The 21,589-nt window shown below is 38.2% G+C and overlaps 1 protein-coding gene across 1 annotated transcript in view; it reads right to left on the reverse strand.

Annotated features, from left to right (window-relative positions):
* Positions 1 to 19,336, reverse strand: part of mvda (mevalonate (diphospho) decarboxylase a) — a 40,594-nt gene extending 21,258 nt beyond the window's left edge. The window contains exons 1-6 of the mRNA XM_077248149.1: positions 17,344 to 19,336; positions 15,243 to 15,313; positions 15,002 to 15,116; positions 14,765 to 14,911; positions 14,493 to 14,692; positions 3,797 to 3,871 (exon numbers count right to left, since the gene is read on the reverse strand). Coding sequence (XP_077104264.1) covers positions 3,797 to 3,871; positions 14,493 to 14,692; positions 14,765 to 14,911; positions 15,002 to 15,116; positions 15,243 to 15,313; positions 17,344 to 17,419 — 684 coding nt within the window. The 5' untranslated portion in view covers positions 17,420 to 19,336. The remainder of the gene's footprint in view (positions 1 to 3,796; positions 3,872 to 14,492; positions 14,693 to 14,764; positions 14,912 to 15,001; positions 15,117 to 15,242; positions 15,314 to 17,343) is intronic.
* Positions 19,337 to 21,589: the final 2,253 nt, after the last annotated feature.

Genomic DNA, 21,589 nt, shown 5'->3' on the forward strand with positions numbered 1-21,589 from the left:
TTTGTGGTGCAAACGAGCCCCATTCAGTCTCAGTCTCCCCTGCACACATTCACACCTCTCTGCCCTGTTTATAGCTCTAAATATGTCTTCATTATAATTACTAACGACTGGCTATTCACACTGTTTCAATCCCTAATTTCTTTTTTCAAAGTTCTCAGTTCACATTTGAAACTGTATCAAATGACCTTCTTGAAAAAAAGAAACATTTCAGTTAGCATTCCTATTTAGAGAAATTCATAAAAATAACAGCTAGGTGGCAGTTGCATCTGAGGGTTAGCTAGCATGTTAGCTTAGCACACCATCAATACACGACAATTTATGAGATTAAAACCATGTTTGTTCTCCAAACTTACTTTATAGGGCAAGTCGAGTGTTTTAAATAACCTTCTGTGATCTGATTTGGCTTCATGTAGCCTGTGGGTTTGAGACGTTCTTTGTTTCTCTCTCTCATCTCTCTCCTTCACCGCTTCGGCTCGCTTTCACTCCCTCATGCCGGGAGTCATACATTGTAGCTAGCTGCTAACGGGTTGGAGTGCACCAGTGTTCCGGGGTGCTGTTTGTAGTGCAAGGTATGTCCAAACTATCTGTGTTGTATGATTATAATGGCTACTTGGGTTCAGTGCACTAAGCAAGGTCTTATTGTCTTCCTGCTGGGTTAAGGTGTTTCGAGTGACTGCCAACAGTACTACTGTATGTGTGTGTATGCTTCCGAAACATGTTGGAATGCCTAGATTGATGAACACAGAGGAGGTACATTTTTATCTGGCTGTGTTAGCGTATCCCCGCTTGTTTATTGTTTTGGTTGTAATGGGGCTCTTTTGTTATGTTCGCCAGCGTTTCGTGACCCTGCTGAAATTGTGAAGCGCCGAAACACTGTCTACCGACGCAATCGTTAGACGGCAGGCAGGTATGTAATGGCTATGATTATTATGTGTTTTGTAAAAAGGAAAATGTGTGTTTAGCAGCTTTATGTAAATAGACGGACTGATGATGGATTTATGGTCTGGTGTTTGGCGTGTGTTTAGTAGCTATATGTAATGTACTGACTGATTATGAATTTTAGGCACACAGAGCACTCACTGCGTCTCTTGTTTTTTTATAGAGGCTACAGCCAATCCATTGTCGGCTGCTGTTCTCTTGAATATGTTTAAATGTGTATGAATGTGCAGGTGCTGCTTTTTAGACGCTTTTCTGTAATTTTATTTATTTTTTTAATCTTTTTTTTCTTTTCTTTCCCCGCTAACCGGTGGGTTGTAAGAGATTTGTGTTAGTGAACCAACTGTGACCACCGGCTAGCGGTTTCTTCTTTTCTTATTTGTTGTTGGTTTCATCCCTCTCCCCAGTAATAGTCTTGGGGTGGATTGGGCCCATAGGAAAGACTAGAGCACCAGGTTCTAGCCTAGTTCCCTTAGTGCTTCACCCATTTTGGAACCAATGTGTGCAGTGTAATGTTGTGACGAGTGCACCTTTTAGAAATGGCTCAAAGAGCATGATTGCTGTGATTGTGTAGGCTGAGTTTATAGTGTTGGTTCTACCTAAGGGTATGCCTTAGTTCACGTGTGGTATTGAAACCTAGGCCTGGGCAAGCTTTTAATCCGGTGGCCCACCCTCCTATGGCTTATCCCTATGTCAAATGATGTATGTTCGTGTTATTTATTGATAACCAAAAGCGACTCATTTTTAACTGAAACAAAAATAAAGATTGTATTTTTTTTTTAACTTTGTTAATCCAAGCCTGTGCATGCTTTTTGTTGCAACATAGAGTCCCCTTGCTCTTACTAGTCCTGTTCAAGGGGTGGCGTAGTTAGCACTGCCATAGCCCTACGGGGGGGCTACATTCAGATAAAAAAAAATCAGACCGTAAATATATTATTTTATAGTATTCTGCACAATGATAAAGTCTATATCGATTAGCATTACATTATAAATACAATCTATTATTATGAAAATACCTGACATGGCTCGAAGAACACAGGTAAATCAAATATCATTGCAATCATGTTTATTGCTTTCAAAACGTCTTTATCTGCATGTTACAGCGATCTCTGGAAGCTTTGTATGAGTCAGTGAGTTCCTGGGATGTCACATGATTATGGCACTTCTTCATGTGTTCCATATATGGACTGCATGTGCACACTCCGCCCTCAGGCTGCCAGTATGGATTGAAAACACAGTACATCAGAGTATTCAGCGCTCATAATGATTACATCGGCCAATTTGGGTATAAATTCAATAAATATTATTCTTGTCTATATAAATCTGATGTAAACCTATGAGAATCTATCAATATTTTTCCAAATCTGCACATTTTTGAGCTAAAAGCCCTGAGGGACGTGGTTTTGTGAAGCGCTGTCATGACGACCTCACAGGAGTTTTTTTCTGAATGAGAGCAGCTGACGCTCATAATTCATATTAAAGGTATCGACTCATTTTTTGTTTACATAACTCCTGACACAAATTAAGACATAACTGTCACTATACGTTTCTCAGAATACAATAGTGGTCAAATACTGAAACTTAAGTCTTATATCTTTTTAATGATGTATAGTTTATCAAGGTAATAACTTTAAATCTGATAGTAACTTTGAAATATTTAAACAAAAAAATGCTTCAGTTCGCCGGCGCTCTGGCAACGGTTAACAGGTTAAGAGCTCAGTGTTGAGACCTTTCACCGGAATTTGATTGACAGGCGATCTGACCAATCATATTGCAGATTCCCGCCATTTTTGTCCGATAAACAAACCAAACCAGTTAGTAAAGTCAGTGGACTTGAACTTGAAAAATGGTGTGTATTGATTTCTTTTTGCAGTTCTGATTTTCATTCATGTTTAATTCGTGCTATAACTAGAAGAGATTATCAGTTCATGTGCTGCTTGAACTGAGGCCTTCACATTAAAGCACCACAAAACAGTATTTATTGCTTGAATTTCATAATAATTATAAAAATATGAAAGATGAGACTTTCAAATTCTGGACCTTTGGCAGTGAGGGGGGGTTCGTTCGAACCACCCGTACCCCCCCCCCCCCCCCCCCCCCCCCCCCCTGCCTACGGGCTTGCACTACTATTGTGTATAGCATTCAGTTTAAAATACTTGTCCTAGTTTCTAAGGCTTGCCATGGTTTAACACATGGTTAATACACCCTTATGTTTCTAGCCATACTCTTAGAACAAGTTCTGAGAATTTGTTTGTACTACCCAAGTTCAAACTATCTACTGTTGGTGATGGGGCATTCAGCATATCAGCCCCTAAGCTTTGGAACAAGCTGCCCCAAAACCTCTGTGTTGTCTCCTTACTCTAGACCAGGGTTCCTCAAATCTGGTCCTGGAGGGCCACTGTCCTACAAAGTTGAGTTCCAACCCTGATCAAGAAAATTGCAGATAGGTGAGTTTGATCAGGATCAGAACTAAACTCTGCAGGACAGTGGCCCTCCAAGACCGGATTTGAGGAACCCTGCTCTAGATATTTAAGACTGAACTCAAAACTCATTTATTTAATGTTTTGATAACTGATTGTATTCTTTTACTGTTAGATCCTTACTTATTTTACAGGCCCACTGAGTCATTCAGTAAAAAAATGTTATTTGGAATTTTTGGAGTTTGTTTGGAATTTTTCGTTGACAAAGCAAAAATACACAAAGTAACTGGCAACTTGTGTCTAAAAGGTAAGTTAATCAACATTAACTTGGACGGCTGATTACCTGTGCAGATATTCAGAACAACAACACTCTTGCTTGTGTTATTTTGTTAAAATACACCCCCCAGTAAGGACAAACAGAAATGATTAATCATTTTTACCTTCAGAAGTTGACTTGTTTCCACACTAGTGTGCATTCCAGACGTGCTCCCAACAGACTTCTGCTCAGCACTCACCTGAGAGAAAACATTCAGATCAGATACAGAAATGAGTAGCTGACAAATAGACATTTTCCAAGATCTCAGAGTAAATTGTTTACATCTGTTGAGGGAAAATGTGTGTTTTAAAATGCTGTAACTGGTCACCAGTGAGCTTTTCACCACATTCAGTTGGTGTGAGTCCTCTAGAATGCATATTGCAGAGCATTTGTCTTTTCATGATCTGACCAGTAAAAACAAGTGAGTTAAGCAAGTGCAAATACACTTAGAAATGCATGGGATTCCATCACATTTATAGTGTAAATGCTAATTATTTTTTTTATTTGTCCCATACAGCACAACTGCCTACTTAACTGTGAGTTAATCATTGCACAAATACAAACTCAATGGGAACAAATTGTCACAGAAATTTTAGAAAATGGAAAGACTGACATTCAAGTTAAGACTACAAGAAAAACACTGGGGGAAATGGACTACACATATATCAAAACAGAGAGAAGGGAGATAAATGTATGCATATAAATATTCCTATGTAGCGTCTGGACCAATCAGACACACACTAATTATTCATTATATGTAATGAATAATCCAGCAAACTCACTCTCCCAACAAAGGTCTATGAAACTTCCCCCAAAACTAACATCCCAAATGAAGCCAACACTGGCAGAACCCAGTGTCCTGTTACAGGACACCTTAAGACTGATAAAAGTTTACGACCCCAAAAGGAAATTCCTGAGAGATGTGACACTCACTTAATTCTTACTGAGAAGAAATAAACCCTGTTAATCCTTTATATTCCATATATATATAACCAATTTAGAAATGTATAAACATGTACCGTATCTAATTATCCCATCTCATGATTTTCCTTTTATGTGGTTTGGCCTATGTTTTCTTGTAAACTCTAATGGGTTAATGTTTCAGACTTTGCATACTATGGTTAACCAAAATCATATGTGTGTCATGTTTGGTATTACATTACGCTAACTTTGTGACCCAATGAAATTACATATTCAAATTCCCTGCTAGAACACAATGGGTCAAAAATCTCCCTCCAAAGGGAACACTTCTTACTGGCTCACACACCTCCAGAGGGTGTGACATCTTCAGGCTTTAAAAATCACTGATCACAAGACCAGCCCCTCTCTTACTCTCTTGGTTCTTCCTGAGAATTCCTAATGTGAAGATGATGCTGAACTAGAAGTCCCCAAGGACCGCCAAGCTTGTGCCAGGCTGCAGCCTTGTCTCTCCATTCACCAAAGATCCTCTGACTCCCACTGGTTCTCTCTCATCAAGACATCATCATCAAAGATCAACTGGAGCCTCAACAAATTGCATCAGGACAGTTTAATTCAAATGGGCGAGACATGCAAGTATCAAACTTAGTCTCATTATTTGATACATTAAGTATCCTTACACCTTTTAAAGAAGGGCGTGTTAGACCTTAACTGATGGTTTGCTCAAGGCTGTTGATCTGCTGAATTTCAAACATGCCCTAACTTCCTGCTTTCCTATATTCTGCTTCAGCTCTTACCCTTGGTAAACTGTATGCATGTATGTATGTATGTGTATGTTAGAGTAGTTTAAATGTTTAGTCTAGTTAATAAAGTCTTGTTCATATCACACGTAAAGTTGTCCGTATCTCAAGCTCATATCTGGAGTCACTAATCATATCGATCTTGATTACTTGTTCTAAGTAGTACTTAGTAAGGAAGACATTTCCCATGCCCTGGAAATGTACATTTCTATTAATAAATTAATAACCAATATTGAGGGTTCACAGGATGAACTGAGTAATTGGTTGTAATGTTAATGTAGCTACATCAAGTTAATACGATTAACTGACCCAAATATTAATAATCAATTATAACAAGTTATGATTGGTTATTAATATTTCATAGAGCTAATTTGCTACACCCATCACACATGTAACCACCTTGGAAGAATATTACTTCAAGCTGTATGAAAGTATAGTTATGGACATGGACATGAGAGTATTTGTGTTTGTATGTATGTCTACGAATGTATGTGTCTATAAGTGTGTGTATAAGTATATATGTTTACATGATAACCTGTTGACTTATGTTTACTCCAGGATATCTTGTAATAGCTGATTATGGAAAGAGTTTTACTATAAAAAATTGTAAATGTTACATTTTGAAATAATTTCCATGCAAATACCCATGAAGCTGTGTTAACTTGTTTGTTTCTTTTTGTCTTTGTTCTGAAAAGTTCTATAAAAATAAAGTAAAAAAAAATTGCAAAAATACAAAGGATTAAACTTTGACAGTAGGGGTGGGCGATATAGCCTCAAAATTCTATCACGATATTTCAAGAATATTTGCGATAATGATATTTATGACGATATAGACATTTTTTTTTTTGTTGTTGAAAATTTTCTTATTATGTTTATCTCACCTAAATGTTTGCTCACTCATTGCGTTTTTACAATGTGGTAATTTTGTTGTTAAGAGTTTACACAACACAAGGAAGCTTGATTTCAATCTTTGAATTAAATGTTAAATGTGTGTAGGTCTCACACCAGTATTCAGAAATAATACAGAAACATAATAAAGTAATCAAATGTAAAATAACACATATTCTTTTAGTTTTGTTTCTTGATTAAATTAAATACATAGGCTAATAATTCTCATTCATTACAATTAAAGCTATATTTTGTTGTTTTGACGACAACATTAATGACAGACGCATAGCCTATGGCTGCTGTCACTTTTACAGCTAGTGCACGGATCCATTGCTGTTTTCATTATACTGTCTGTCACACTGTCACATGCGTTTTATACATAACCGACTGTGTTTATGAGTATACTTACCAAGACCGGAAGTTTTACACAATTTAGCGTTTTCCCCCTCATTAAAGCGATATAATCCGCGAAAAATAACTTTAGTTTCTCGCGAGCTGTAGCCTACTCTATGTATGCACGCAGTGCAACTCTCTCAGAGAGTGCGCGAGTAGCTTACTGGATCCCCTGCGACCTCATATGAGGACATCACATTTTTGGTTGTGTGCAGCATAATACTTAATTCTGTGTAACTGAAACATGTTTTTCACAAACGAGGACACTTACACTGCCATCTGGTGGGGTCAGAAGAGAAAAAAAATTAACATAAATAATTTAAAGATGGCGGAGAACACAGGTCACATCTTCTTCTTCGAGTCCGTTGCAATCTCAAATGTCGTTCTGCCAATATCTGGCGCAGATCACAGCTGATGTGGTCGGTTCAGCCAGGTCCTGGGCGCTGCACTGAGGGGCGTTTTTACACTCCAGTAGATGGGGCATTGTCTGTACTGCACCGCAGCTACATGTGTCGTCTGTCTGGTGGTTCCATGTTTTCATAAGTGCATTGCACCTCCCCTGTTCCACTCGTAATCTGTTGAGGGTCTTCCAGGTTAGCCATGGGAGGTCGTGCCCGCTGGCGAGACATTCAGTCGGGGTGATTCCTCTCTCCATCCAGTCCAGGGCTCGAAGGTTTAGCTGGTTCCATTCATCTTTCCAAATGTTGGTCCTTGCAATTTCTTTGGTTGTCTGGAGAGGTGGGACTGTCAGTAGGAAACTGGCTCTTGATTTCAGACGGGGTGGGGGTGCTATGTGTCCGTACAGGGGGTGCCTTGTGTCAGACTCCTGTGCTCTCCGCTCGTCTTGGGCGATGATGGATCGTCTGATGTGGGGGGGGGCAATGCCGGATAGGGCGTAGAGGCAAGGGACTGGCGTTGTCTTTATACACCCCGTGATAATGCGGCAGGTGTCATTGAGAGCGGTGTCAATCAGTTTGGTATGGTGGGAGCGGCTCCAGCTTGAGCAAGCGTATTCAGCTGTGGAGAAGCACAGGGCTAGGGCAGTTGCCCGGATGGTTGGTGGATCAGCGCCCCATTTTGAGTTTACCAGTTTGCGCAGGATGTTATTACGGGTGTTAATCTTGGCTTTAGTGTTCTGAAGATGAGTTTTAAAAGATAGTGTCCTGTCGAGTGTGACTCCCAGGTACACGGGGTGAGGGTGGTTGGAGAGTTTGTATCCATCCCATGATATGCTCAGTTCATTTTTCGCATCTCGATTTTTAAGATGGAAGCTGCATAGTTGGGTTTTCGATGGGTTGGGTTTCAGGTGGTTGTTATTGTAGTAAGTTGTCATCTCTAGGAGGGCACTTTCCAAGACAGGCTCAATCTTCTGGAAGTTCTCCTGTTGGGTGGTGATGCAGAGGTCGTCCGCATAGATAAAACGGCGGCATTGTGGGTGAAGTGGTTGGTCATTAGTGTATATGTTGAAGAGAAGGGGGGCCAGTACGCTGCCTTGTGGTAGGCCATTCTTTTGGGCTTTCCATTTGCTCTTCTTGTCGTTTAATTGTACAAAGAAGCGCCTGTTGTTAAGGATGCTTTTGATGATTTGACAGAGGTCGAGGTCACCAGTCATGTCACAGGTCACATGTCACGCAGCCACTCCAGACCAAAACGTCCACAAGATAAAAAATCTAAAAACATTTCATTTTTGATTCTTGTTAAGTTATGCATAGAAGAGTTGTATGATTAAAATGGCATGCACATTTGACAAACTTTTGTAACAATAAAGATTTACTATGCTGCTAAAGTTGATGTCCACATATGAAGACAATGGGACTTAGCTTTGTTGAAATTGTATAAGATGTTAGCAAAAAAAAAAAAATTTGTAGTTGCATTGAGCTTCGTGACGCACACTGGCTCACTCACTCGAGCGCGCGCACACACACACACACTCAACGGGGCTTCAGTTCACTCACGATCGCGCGCGCACACACACAGACACACACACACACACACACACTCTGTCTCTCTCTCTCTCTCTCTTGCTCGTCGCTCGCTCGCTCGCGACACACACACACACTCTCTCTCTCTTGCTCACTCACTCGCGATCGCGCGCGCACACACACACTCCCTCTTGCTCGATCGCGATCACACACACACACACACACACACACACACAGGATATGAATTGTTGATATCAACAATTCAATTGTTGATATCAACAATTACATTTTTGATATCAGCAATTTAAATATTGAAATCAACAATAGAATTCTTGATATCAACAATTGAATTATTGATATCAACAATTGAATTATTGATATCAACAATTGAATTGTTGATATCAAGAATTGATTTCTTACTAGTAGAAATATAATTTTTGATATCAATAATTACATTGTTAGGCTACTAGTAAAAATGCGAATTCCTGATTTCAATAATTCAATTGTCACTAGTTGAAATGTCTATTCTTGATATCAACAATTAAATGCTACTAGTAAAAATTTTAATTTTTGATTATCTGAAAATGTATTTCTGATATCAATATAATTTCAGATATCTAAAATGGCTTTCTTACTAGTAACAATTACATTCACGATATCAGAAATTAACATTGTCACAAGTGAAAATGGAATTATTGATATCATAAATGAATATTGTTACTAGTAGCAATTCAATTGTTGATATCAAGAATAGACATTTCAACTAGTGACAATTGAATTCTTGATATCAAAAATAAAACATTTTACTATAAGAATTGTATTTCTGATATGTGAAATTGGAATTTCAACTAGTAAAAAATCAATTCTTGATATCAACAATTGATTTTGAATGGCAGCCTATGGAGACTTTTCACAAGTGAAAATACAATTACAGATATCAAGAATTATAGTTTTTACTAGTTGAAATTCAGTTGCTGATATCAAGAATTATAATTCTAACTAGTGAAGATTTAATCGTGGATATCAACAATTAGCATTGTTACTAGTGGAAATGTAATTTCTGATATCAAAAATTGCCATTGTTACTAGTAGAAATCTAATTCCTGATATCAATAACTATTATTTTAACTAGTGAAAATAGAATTGTTGATATCAACAATTCATATCCTGAAAATGAATAAAAGTTAAAACGGCTTGCCATAAACCCCAAAAAGCTAGAATAAATCTAAAATGTACGCCAAACCAAAACTCAGGTCTCAGGAGGATAAAGTTAAGATAGACCCACTGTCCTTGCATGAGGACATCATTTTATGCAAAAACTACTTCCTGTACAAAAACAAATTTTAGTTATTATACTTATTAGGTCCCACTTATACCAAATAGCAAGAAAAATTATAAAATCCACACCAGGCAAACTCTCGGGTCTCAGGAGGTTAAAACCGCTTGAATGTTTAAACTGATAAGAATTAAGAAGACTTGAAAATTATAAACTTTAGTTACGATGCACTGATGGCTAGATTGTGCAAGAGACCATTCCGTCATGTCCCGACTCCTAAACGCGCGCGAAACAAGACGCGCGTCGGCAGCCCCGCTGAACACTCAAGCTGTTTGTGAAATTGCTAAATCGTCATCGGAGGCTGACAGGCTGCTCTCGCGCTCAGACAGGTGTTGTTGTGCGTGCTAGGGAACGTAAATGCGCCATACGTCATCGCATCGCTATATCATTGATATCGCGATATGACACTTTTTTATCATGTAAAAATGTATACCGGTATTATCGTGGACGGTATGATATGGCACACCCCTATTTGACAGTCAAAGTTGTTCAGTCAGGGAAAAAAATGGAAAAAGTTCAAACATATAGACTTCAATTAACATCTTGAACATGCATGGCATGTAAATTCAGTACACATGATTTGCTTTGGAAAAGAGTTTGTTAAATGAAAAGTGGATCCTGCGAAGCACATCTGATGTTTTAACACAACTACTAAAATAACCATTAAGATTTTGTTCACAACATTGTGTGTGTTGAGGATAAAATTGAAACGTATTTGGGAGTAACTGTGGCAACTTTTTTGTGCTTTCTCAACATGCAGTTGCAACATATAATGCACTGATGTGGTGAATGTGAAGTCAAGAGATGATAAAATACACACCACTTGTGTTGACTATTTGTGCCTGATTACTTAAGACAGATGTTAATTTTAGACTTGTACTCCTCATAAAGTGTGTGATTTTCCAGTCACTAAACCCGTTTTTGCATCCTGAAGGACACAGACACTTGGTATAAAAAATTCTCGGATACACTAAAGCTCAGCAATGTTTAAATTGTTGGTCTATGTACATGTGACATATCCTATTACAAAGTACAAAAGGACCAACTCAGAAGCGATATTTCTGCTCTTCCTGCAAATTATTGTAATTATCTTAGGCACACGGCCATATTCATTCCAGTTGCCTTGACTGTGTATTTACTGCGGCTAGTGGGTTTTTTAATATAATAAAAAGAATCTCTCTCAATGTTCCATTCGGTTATGCGTTGTCTAACTGTTGGAAAGGATTGTATCCTGTGTTTTGAGAGCCAGATTCAAGTGACCATGTGTATACGTAATTACAAATCTTTTTTTTTTACTTTTAACCCCAATTGATATGCATCCTGGTAGATACAAATATAAAAAAAAAAACTTTTATCAGGGTTTGTACAGACTCTGTCAAATGAAATTCCAGGACTTTCAAGGACTTTTCAAGCACTACTTTTTTGAATTTCAAGGACTTCAATCCGTACTTATTAAACATTATCGTTAATTTTATTTTTTTAAATAAAGATTATCAAATCAAATAGCTTTATTATTTATTTATTTTTTACTCAAATTAAATATATATGGTATCTAATGTTTCACTTCATAGAGGTCAATCCATTGACCAGCGCTGTCAGGCATGGGAAATCCCCTTAACCATTGAAAGGATATTGAAACTGTTTTTTCCCCCCATTAATATATATGATTGACCTGAAGAATGAAAGTTGTATTATATACTTATCATATACTTAATATCATGCTCATAGCCATGACATGAGAGATATGAGCTCTATATCTCAGATGGGCTGCAGCGTTGATTTAGTGTGAAACAATTGTATTTTTTCAACAACAAAAAAAGTCATAATATTTTGAATTAGGGATGCACCGATACCACTTTTTGCAGAACGAGATACCGATACCGTAACCGATCCCTGAATTTTCACTGCATTTGTAATTTTAAAATGTATTAGTAGATAAACCAAAACAATATAATTCATATTAGTTGGCTTAATTTGTTAATCAAATATATATTTCTTTCAATTATTTTCATGCTTAATTAAAGCTGCAGTAGGGAGTTTTGAGAAAATGTTGACTTAGCCTGAAAAATTTGAACAAGCACAACTTACAGGTCCAACCCCCTTGCCCTCTGCTGCGCTACAGCCCTCCCTCCACAGCTCCTCCCCCACAGCGGAGCCTGCCGTGAACGTGCAGGCTAGTAAGCAGGACCACCGATTGACAGCGGATTATAAACAGTTATGGAACATTCACTAATAGGGACGAAACATCAACAATATGCTTTGCATTGACTATGGCCTGCCCATACTTTGAATACAAACTTGGTCCTCAAATCATTATGTATTTTGCAATACATTTAACAAATATTTGTTTACAAAAGCTACCTACTGAAGCTTTAAGCCTGCTAAAATGCATTGTATGAGCTTCTGTTACTGTACATTCTAATGATCCTATTTTATCTTTCATTGAATAGCACAGCACATATTTAGACTAGAGCAGCTCCGGAAGGGTCAGTGCTGAGGATTGGGTCAGTGGTACAAATGTTTAGACACCAGTGAAATATCATTTATTTAATCCAATTTTGATACTACAACAAAAACTGCCAGCCTAATTAATGTGAATTTTAAAAATGATTAAGGTAAGCAGTCAGCAACTAAATAAGAACGAATAATCAACTTACAAATAAATACAATAGAACAAAGAAAGGCTACAAATTAAATAAACAGTGTTTTTAGAGTTTTTCGGGTAGATCTAACAGACAGAAATTTGAATAAAGTAATCAAATGTGAAAAAATTGCATATTCATTACTGAATAAATCAAATATAGATGGGTCTTTTTGTAAAGTGAAAAGGGTAGCCTATTTAGTCAAGAGCAGTGAGTAATCTATTTGTCCATTGTTTGATTAACATTAAAACAACAGTGGGTTTGTTAAACTGCCCCTTTAAGACCGAACGCACAGACCTCATTTGAACATGGCTACGTTCACTTGAGATATAACTGACTATGTTTACTAGGATACTCGCCAAGATGGGCGTTTTTTACATAATTTTGTGTGAATTCGTCCGTACAAGCGCAAGACGTGAAAGACAATTTAATTCAGTATTTGCGCGCGGAGACGCTGGTTTGCGGGGCGCGCGGTGATGTTTGCGTTCATGGAACTTCTTGACTGCAAACGTCCAGTAATAATGTAGGGAATCACTCGTTATACATAAATCAGGTAACAGTTCATGTTTTACTTTACTTACATATACGATTTAGTTTTCATCCAAATAACACGCGCTGAGTGAACGATCAGCAATCAAGAGCATTCAACAGAACTGCGCTCTCTCTCGTCAGTTAACGTTAATAATAAGCTACATGACTCGTTTTATTTTCTTTGCCATTGACATCCGACTGAACTACAAACCTTCCACTGATGTCTGTTTAAAGGGATGTGCTCGACCAGGTCGCGTGTCTGTTCTGTGATGCACGTTCGTGATCCTGTTCGAACTCGTTCATCCAAATGAACGAATCTTTTATCGAGTCATTTCGTTCGTTGAATGAACGAAATGACTCCAAAAAAGACTCGTTCAAAATGAAAAAATCTTTTTTCGAGTCATTTCGTTCGTTGAATCAACGAAATGACTTGAAAAAAGATTCGTTCATTTGGATGAACGAGTTCGAACAGGAGAATCACGAACGACGGTACGCGCTCGCGCTGTGCAAGAGAGGGGTGATCAGCGCGTACACGAGCGTGATTGACACTGCTAAGACATTCCTCCTGGCTCTGATTGGTTGTTTCTGACCGGGAGCGCTGACTATGTTTACTAGGATACTCGCCAAGATGGGCGTTTTTTACATAATTTTGTGTGAATTCGTCCGTACAAGCGCAAGACGTGAAAGACAATTTAATTCAGTATTCGCGCGCGGAGACGCTGGTTTGCGGGGCGCGTGCTGATGTTTGCGTTCATGGAACTTCTTGACGGCAAACGTCCAGTAATAATGTAGGGAATCACTCGTTATACATAAATCAGGTAACAGTTCATGTTTTACTTTACTTACATATACGATTTAGTTTTCATCCAAATAACACGCGCTGACTGAACGATCAGCAATCAAGAGCATTCAACAGAACTGCGCTCTCTCTCGTCAGTTAACGTTAATAATAAGCTACATGCCTCGTTTTATTTTCTTTGCCATTGACATCCGATTGAACTACAAACCCTCCACTGATGTCTGTTTAAAGGGATGTGCTCGACCAGCTCGCGTGTCTGTGCCGCTGCACGCTCAATCCACTGCGCGGTTTTCTCTGATCAGCTCGCGCACCACAGCTATGTGTTACTATACACACGCTGCCTGGGCCTATCGGTTGTTGGTATCGGAGCATTTTTACGAGTACATGAGCTCGGTATCAGTGCATCCCTATTTTTAATAATTCAAGCACTTTTCAAGTACCTCTTCAAAAATATGTCTGTTTTCAAGTGTTTTCCAGGACTTAAATTTCAATAATTAAAATTCAAGTACTTCAAGCACCTTGTACGAACCCTGTTTTATCCACATTATATGTATGCTGCTGCCATTCTAAGGGTTAAATCCACACACTCACCACTAGGATCAATACTCTGAGCTCCGGCCAGTACGACTCCGATTCCACTTGTTCAGCAATACTGTCTTTCCCATCTGACCGTTCCCCCATCATCCACTGGACAAAGCCTCCGTACAAACTCCTGCATGCACTGCCAGAGCCCAGTCGTGCCACTGTAGACAGCTCACCCTCCACACCGAACAACTGTGACAGTGTGTACACTAAAACAACCCGAGTTTTCACATCATCAGGAGCACAGAATCTCATTTTATGTAATTTATTTTTTTACTTACCCAGACAGGCGTAGCCTGCTGCAGAGGATGCCAAGCCAGCAGCAGTGGGGAAATTATTCACAGAGCAAATATGGACCTTATGGGACACTACGCTGATATCAGAAGTTGGACCACCAGTATTCCGTCTCTTGCGAGCTAACCTTCGAACTGGTGAATTAAAATGAGTTTAATATTACAATGACAGCTCCTGTCATACAGTGCTTAATAATGTTAATGTTCTGAAAGTCAGGGACGTACTTTCCTGCAGACATGACTGCAACCTGGGGCAGCTGATATCCTCCTCCTTGCCATTCAGCCAGATGCGGTCTTGCTGGAAACTTTTGCTGCATGCAATTGTTGTAGTTGTTTTGAGCTGAGAAAGAATTATAGTATATAATGGCAACCTTGCTGTTACAGCTAAAAATCTGGAGCTCTTAAAATGCATTGTGGTAAAGCGACCAATGCTGACAGGGCTAATAATACGGGAACTATCAGTCACCTGTTCCTGATGCAGTGTCACACTGAGGGATGAATTGATTGGCAGAATGAGATCTTCATTGCGTTTCCCCCCTGATTCAATGGCAATAAGTAATAACTCAACAAAACTGAGTAGAACATGTCCAATATTATAAATATTTACAGAAGATGTATACAGTTTCCCCAAAAAGTATTTGGTCACTTAAGACACACTTACAAATGTACAACTGTTACTGCATAGTATTATGTATAAATTTTTCTCTTCACTAAAATTTATTTTTCTTCATTTTTGCTCAATGCCTTCTGATCAGCTGGAGCTTTGGAGCTTTATGGTTTCCTCACCACTGTTGCCTTTGCCTTGCTTAGTTGGGGACACTTACCCCCGGTTTCACAGACAAGGCTTAAGCCTAGTCCCAGACAAAAATGCATGTTTGAGCGGTTATAATGCATAGTATAATATGTAATTTTTCTCGCCGCTAGGGGTCGCTAACCTTTTACAATAACAAAGGCATAGGTTGATGACTCAAAAGGGGGGGCGGGGTGTACTCTGGGTTCGGGCCAAATTTCAAGCTCGGAGCCCTCTCCCGGACAGCACGCCAAATACGCATAAATTACTACATCTGATTTCCTGTAAGTGTGAACTCATTGTTTATGGATGAGTGAATACATTGATGTTTTTAACATCACTGTGGTATGAAGCAGGTCACGATTGCTAAGGAGAGACAGATATCAGCAGCACACGCAAGTCCCGCGGATATAAAGGAATCTTTACTTGAATTCAGGACAAGTGCTGAATTAACACTCACACAGGTCAGTTTATTAGACGAATGAAACTTGTGAGGTAACGCAGCGCTGTTTCACTTGGTCTACACCAGTGCTTCTCAATTCTGGTCCTGGGGACCCACAGCTCTGCACATTTTATGTCTCCTTTATCTGACACACCCAGTTCAGTTCATTGAACTCTTTCCTAACGAGCTGATGATCTGAATGAGGTGTGTTAAATGAGAGAGACATACAAACTGTGCAAAGCTGTGGGTCCCCAGGACCAGGATTGAGAATCACTGGTCTACACTATCACTAAACTGCATTTGAGTGTGTTGAAAGTTATAATGTGTTAGTTTGTCTGTATGTGACTAGCAGTAAGCTAGATCAACATTAGAATAACATACTGATCATATTCTAACATTTCATCATGTTGAGCTTTAAAACATTGATTCGTTTTAGGTACACCTGTCTAATAAATTACATGCAAGAGTAATTTCTCGACTCTGTCAAGTCGAAGTTTGTCACGGACCAGGAGCTCTCGTCATCTCGAAAACGCCACAGTGATATTGATCCATGGTCCATAATGTTTGAACGAAACAACAACAGCATGAGAACAACAGCATGAGCTGCTAGACATAACGCAGTTGTCCACGTCTGTCGCCATGGTTACTATGGCAGTAGGAGCGGAAACAATATTACGTCATTGAAAGGCAACAAGTGAACATGGACGAACCATTATTTAAAATTGGAATTTCTCTGAAATTAAAAAACTTTGGGAACTTTTGGGATATTGTAGGTACACAACTGCAGGAAATACATCACACTGTGCAAGTGATTTTTGGATATTTTATTACAAAAATCTTACATATTGTAGCTTTAAATGAAAGCAACTTGCACTGCCAATTCTTAAAATATGTCAGTGCCAATGTTTTGTCTCAAGATGCACACCAGTAATGTATTTTTCTAAGGAACATTTATTAAAGATACTTAAATTATCTGATTGAACTAAAGCCTAATCCTGGCTTAATCTAAACCCTGTCTGTGGCCTTAATGTCCAGCAATATTACTGATTAGACTGCATTGACACTATCGGATGAGAACTACACTTAAACTGAATTGAGCTGAATAACGACCCTATTATCTTGCTTTAGCTTTACAGAAAAAAATGGAACTTGTCTTATATTTGATGTTTGCATAATTAATTCTGTTATATTCTGTTATTATTATGAAACTGCTTTGAATTATTATTGTGAGCACTTTGCAGCCACCGTGTATAAATATGAAAATAGTAAGGATAAAAATTCAGAACATCTTAATCACAAATGAATCCATTACGTTTGAAAGACATGCATACTTACAGTATTTGACGACCGCAATGTTCACTGGTGCCGTGCAGGTGACCATAGCAAGATTTTGGTGACTGTTTTCCGGCATATTTCTAAATTTATAAAACTTGACAAAGGTGAATTATTTACACATGCAACGTGCACTGGATACCAGCTACTGCTAGACAGTTTAAAATAGAAAGCAAATGAAACACAACAGTGAATTTGGATTGGGTCACGCTGAACACGAGAATTCGTATTTGACCAATTAGAGAGATCACCGTACAACCCTATATCAAGTGAACCAATGATTGGGATCAGACCATGGTTTCACGCAGAGATAGTCAGCGGATTTGTCGAATAGAAAGCCAGATCCTCCGCGCATGCTCAGTGTCACCGGTGCTCAAAAACAGATCAGTAGTGAGAGAAGAAACGAATGCTGCGTCCCAATTCGCCTACTTATACTACGCCCTAAAAGTATGTACTCTTTTTGTGAAGAATAAGTACATACTTTTGAGTGTGTAGCTAAAGAGTAGGCAAGCTTTGGGACATACTATCACGTCATCTTTAATGAACAGCTCTGTCGCGTGCTGCGTGCATCCTGTCACCGTAAACTGCTGTCAATCATCTCATCACAGTTAAAATCCTCAATTCAATCTAATTTGATTTCCTACTGTTTCGGAGAGCACGTTCATCTGCCAGTCGTGGGTCTTTCATGCGGATACTCTCGTGTTTGCAATTTGAATGCATTTAAAAGGTAATGGCTAAACGTATCTTTACAGAAGACCACAATGCTGCAGATGCAATATAATGTGGACAACAGTGAATACATTCATTTTCGTCAGGTTAGATACTGATAATTAATCACCCAAACCAATTTATCTAAACCACTCTACATAACTCCATGTATGTAGTTTTTTAACACTTTTCACTCATGTTTGTAGTTCTAACCGAATCCTCGTCCAACGCGCGATGGGTTATGGGCAATATCAGCAGTTAGAGTGTGCATCATAGACATCATATCAAAAATCTCTATATGATATCTATGGTGTGCATCGATCTGCACTTCGGATTCTGACCGGAAATAGTAGACCATCCTGGTATCTTTGAAACACTAATTTCAACATACTACGATTTAGGACGTACTAATTCTATTTTCGAATACTATTTAGGACGGATAGTATGCGAATTGGGACGCAGCAGAAGCTTTTCAGCTGCGTCCGAAATCGAATACTTCCCTACTATATAGTAGGCGAAAACAGTACGCGAGCATGGTAGTATGTCCGAAATCATAGAATTCGAAAAACAGTAGGCGAAAAGTACCCGGATGACCTACTACTTCTGGTGAGATTCTGAAGTGCGCATACGATGGACACTTTACTATCCCATGATGCCACGGGAGAGGAGTTGTCGTCGTTATATTTGAAAATGGCGGAAAACAGAGACGCGGCTTATGAAGTGTAAGTACTTTATAAAACACTTTTTGTTTCTTTGGGGTTAAATTGTATTTGTTTAACCTCATATAAGTAAACGATTGACTTGTTAAAAGTTTAAATAATGTAAATTGAGGGTACAATTTTGTGAATTGGCTGCAAAATGACAATTTTATCATTATTATTATTACCGAACAGAACGAGCTAATGCCTGTCACTGGCATAACAGCATAGCTAACACTGTTTTCTTTAAACAACGACGTTCGTTGTTTCGCAGTTTAATGAGATAGTTACAAAACATTTAATTTGTTTTATTTTACAAAGATTTTATTTCTCCTTTACCAGTGTTGATATTATGTAATATTTGTTGGCTACATAGCAAGCTACTGTTAACAAGTTTTACCTCAACTTGTCCATTAATATTGTAACATTAATAATAGTGTTGTCAAAAATATCGATATTTCGATAAATATCGATACTGAAATATCTGAACGGTACCAATACTAATTTCCCGAAGTATCGATACACCAATACTAGCCGAGCAGTCACTTTCACTTCTCTCCAAAGGCGCGTTGACAAACCCCACACGTGACGCACTCGTCTCATTCGCTCTGGTTAAATAGCAAAAGTGAATGGAAAGATGGCGAGTGCGGCGTCCCCGCGACCGGCTTTGGTTGATTGATAAAGAACACCGCGAGCGGGCATGTCGGAGTCGGAGAATGGCGTGGACAGGACACGCGCTACACACCGCGAGCGGGCATGTCGGAGAATAGCGCGGACACGCGCTTCACACTGCGAGCGGGCTGCGGGCACCCAAAAGATATCAATATCCCTCTCATCACTCATTTTGTAAAATTATTTTATAGATGAAAACATTTAAGGAATTGGCTCCAGGGGTACCATTTAGCAAGCATATGCTCAGCAGGGGTGTTTGTTTTTTGGACAGACCTGCACCACTGCTAAAACATCCTAAAACACTGTAACTCTTCTCATTTTAACTTTTCTGAAACATTAACCAAGATGGCCTAGTATTGTTGTTGATATGAGTCTGTGTTTCGTTTTTTCACTGTAATTCTTAAAGTTAACATAATCTGACTGAGGAATCGTAGACAAGTAAATATTGTAACTGTGGTCAGATGTAAATTAACTTGTGTCTGTTTAACTTTATTCAAAAATTATTATTTAATTCTGCAATTTGCCTTCATTAGCGATTATCATCAATTTGATTACACATTTACTAATTAAACTAAACTGAGCTAGACAATGGCATCTCTGAATTCAATAATGAAATGCCTTTAACTGAAAATTGAATGTTTAACCTTATTATTATACATTACTGACACTCTATCCTCCAATTTGATACAGTTAAGTGCTTCGACACAATCTGTATTATTAAAAGCAATATATAAATAAAGGTAACTTGACTAGATGCTGATCCAGTGAGCATTGTTTCCGCGTGTGATGCACACACGTTTGCGTTTAAATCTGTTCATCAAATTAAGTTAATGTATTAACCAGCATTTATGACCGATGACCAATTCATTTGTTACAGTATATTTTAATCTTTGATAACAGTAGGTAATAAAAACACAACGGATCATGTTAGCTCTGGTCCAATGAAAAAATATTAACAGATAGAACTCAGGACATTTTTGTTCATGTAAAATATACCTCATTGTCATGTTCTAGACTTGTAATATTTAGCTTTAAATAAAAAAAAGACCCCCTTAATATTGTGGCAGTTTTTTTCTCTGTGGTATCGAAAATGGTATCGAATATCGATATTTTTCAAGGTATCGTATCGAAGTTAGAAATTCTAGTATCGTGACAACACTAATTAATAATAATAATATAGAATGAGCATGGTTTATCACTAATGTTAAATTATGTGTTGATTTTGCAGGGGGCTGATGGACACGCCTGTGTTCTTATAGACTGGAGACTGGCTAATGAAAGAGGAGAGGAAAGAATGAGGGCGACGAGAGCATGAGGCCAGAGAGAAAGGGAGACAAACGAGAAAGAGGAAAGATCTCTTCAGCTTTTAGAAATGATTGCTAAAAAAATATTAATAAAGAAAACAAATGTTACACACACTTTTCCATTTATTTGTTACTAAGTAAACATGATTTATTACAAAACACTTAATTCCCAGGGATTTACAGTAGCTAGATTGTCAGTTGTAAAGTGTTTAATATGTGGCATTGAGTAATTCATATTTTAAAGTGTGTTGTGTGTGCACTTATTTTGTGGCAGATTCCAGATGGTTTTTTGAACAAGCAAATTGCAGTTGTATCTGAAAAATGTTGTCTAAATGAGTGCTGCACTGTAGAGAAATACCGACACACTCCAGACACCTTTAAAATGTATTTGCATTTTTTGTGGGTTTATTATTTAACTTTTAAATGGATACAGAATACAAAGCTTAAAACAAAATCACAAAACTTTGGCACAAAGTAGTATAAAGCACCACCAAAAGGAAACGTTTTAAAACATTTGTATTATATAGTGTCATCTTGAGAGAAGAAAATGAACTTCAGCAGCTTCAGTAAGTTAGTAACTTTCACAGGTATCTAAAGGGACTTTGATACTAGCAATCTCATTTGTAGGGCATCACTTTACAATAATTCAAAATCTGTTTCTTTCAAAGTATGTGTACAAGATGAGGACTTGTATGTAAAGTAAATAATTTGTAAAAAAAAAAAAAAAGTAGCAAGAACACCAGCACCAGTTTAAATAAATGGATTAACAATCAGGTTCACTGCAGCAATCAGGGACTGGATGGACTGGCATAAGAGTTGGAGGTAGGGGTGGAGGTCAGCTCCATCTTCAAAATATAGATGAAGAAC

This window comes from Siphateles boraxobius, unplaced genomic scaffold, assembly GCF_051911475.1.
Source record: "Siphateles boraxobius isolate OS27281-9 unplaced genomic scaffold, OSU_SipBor_1 30, whole genome shotgun sequence".
Classification (NCBI taxonomy): Eukaryota; Metazoa; Chordata; class Actinopteri; order Cypriniformes; family Leuciscidae; genus Siphateles; species Siphateles boraxobius.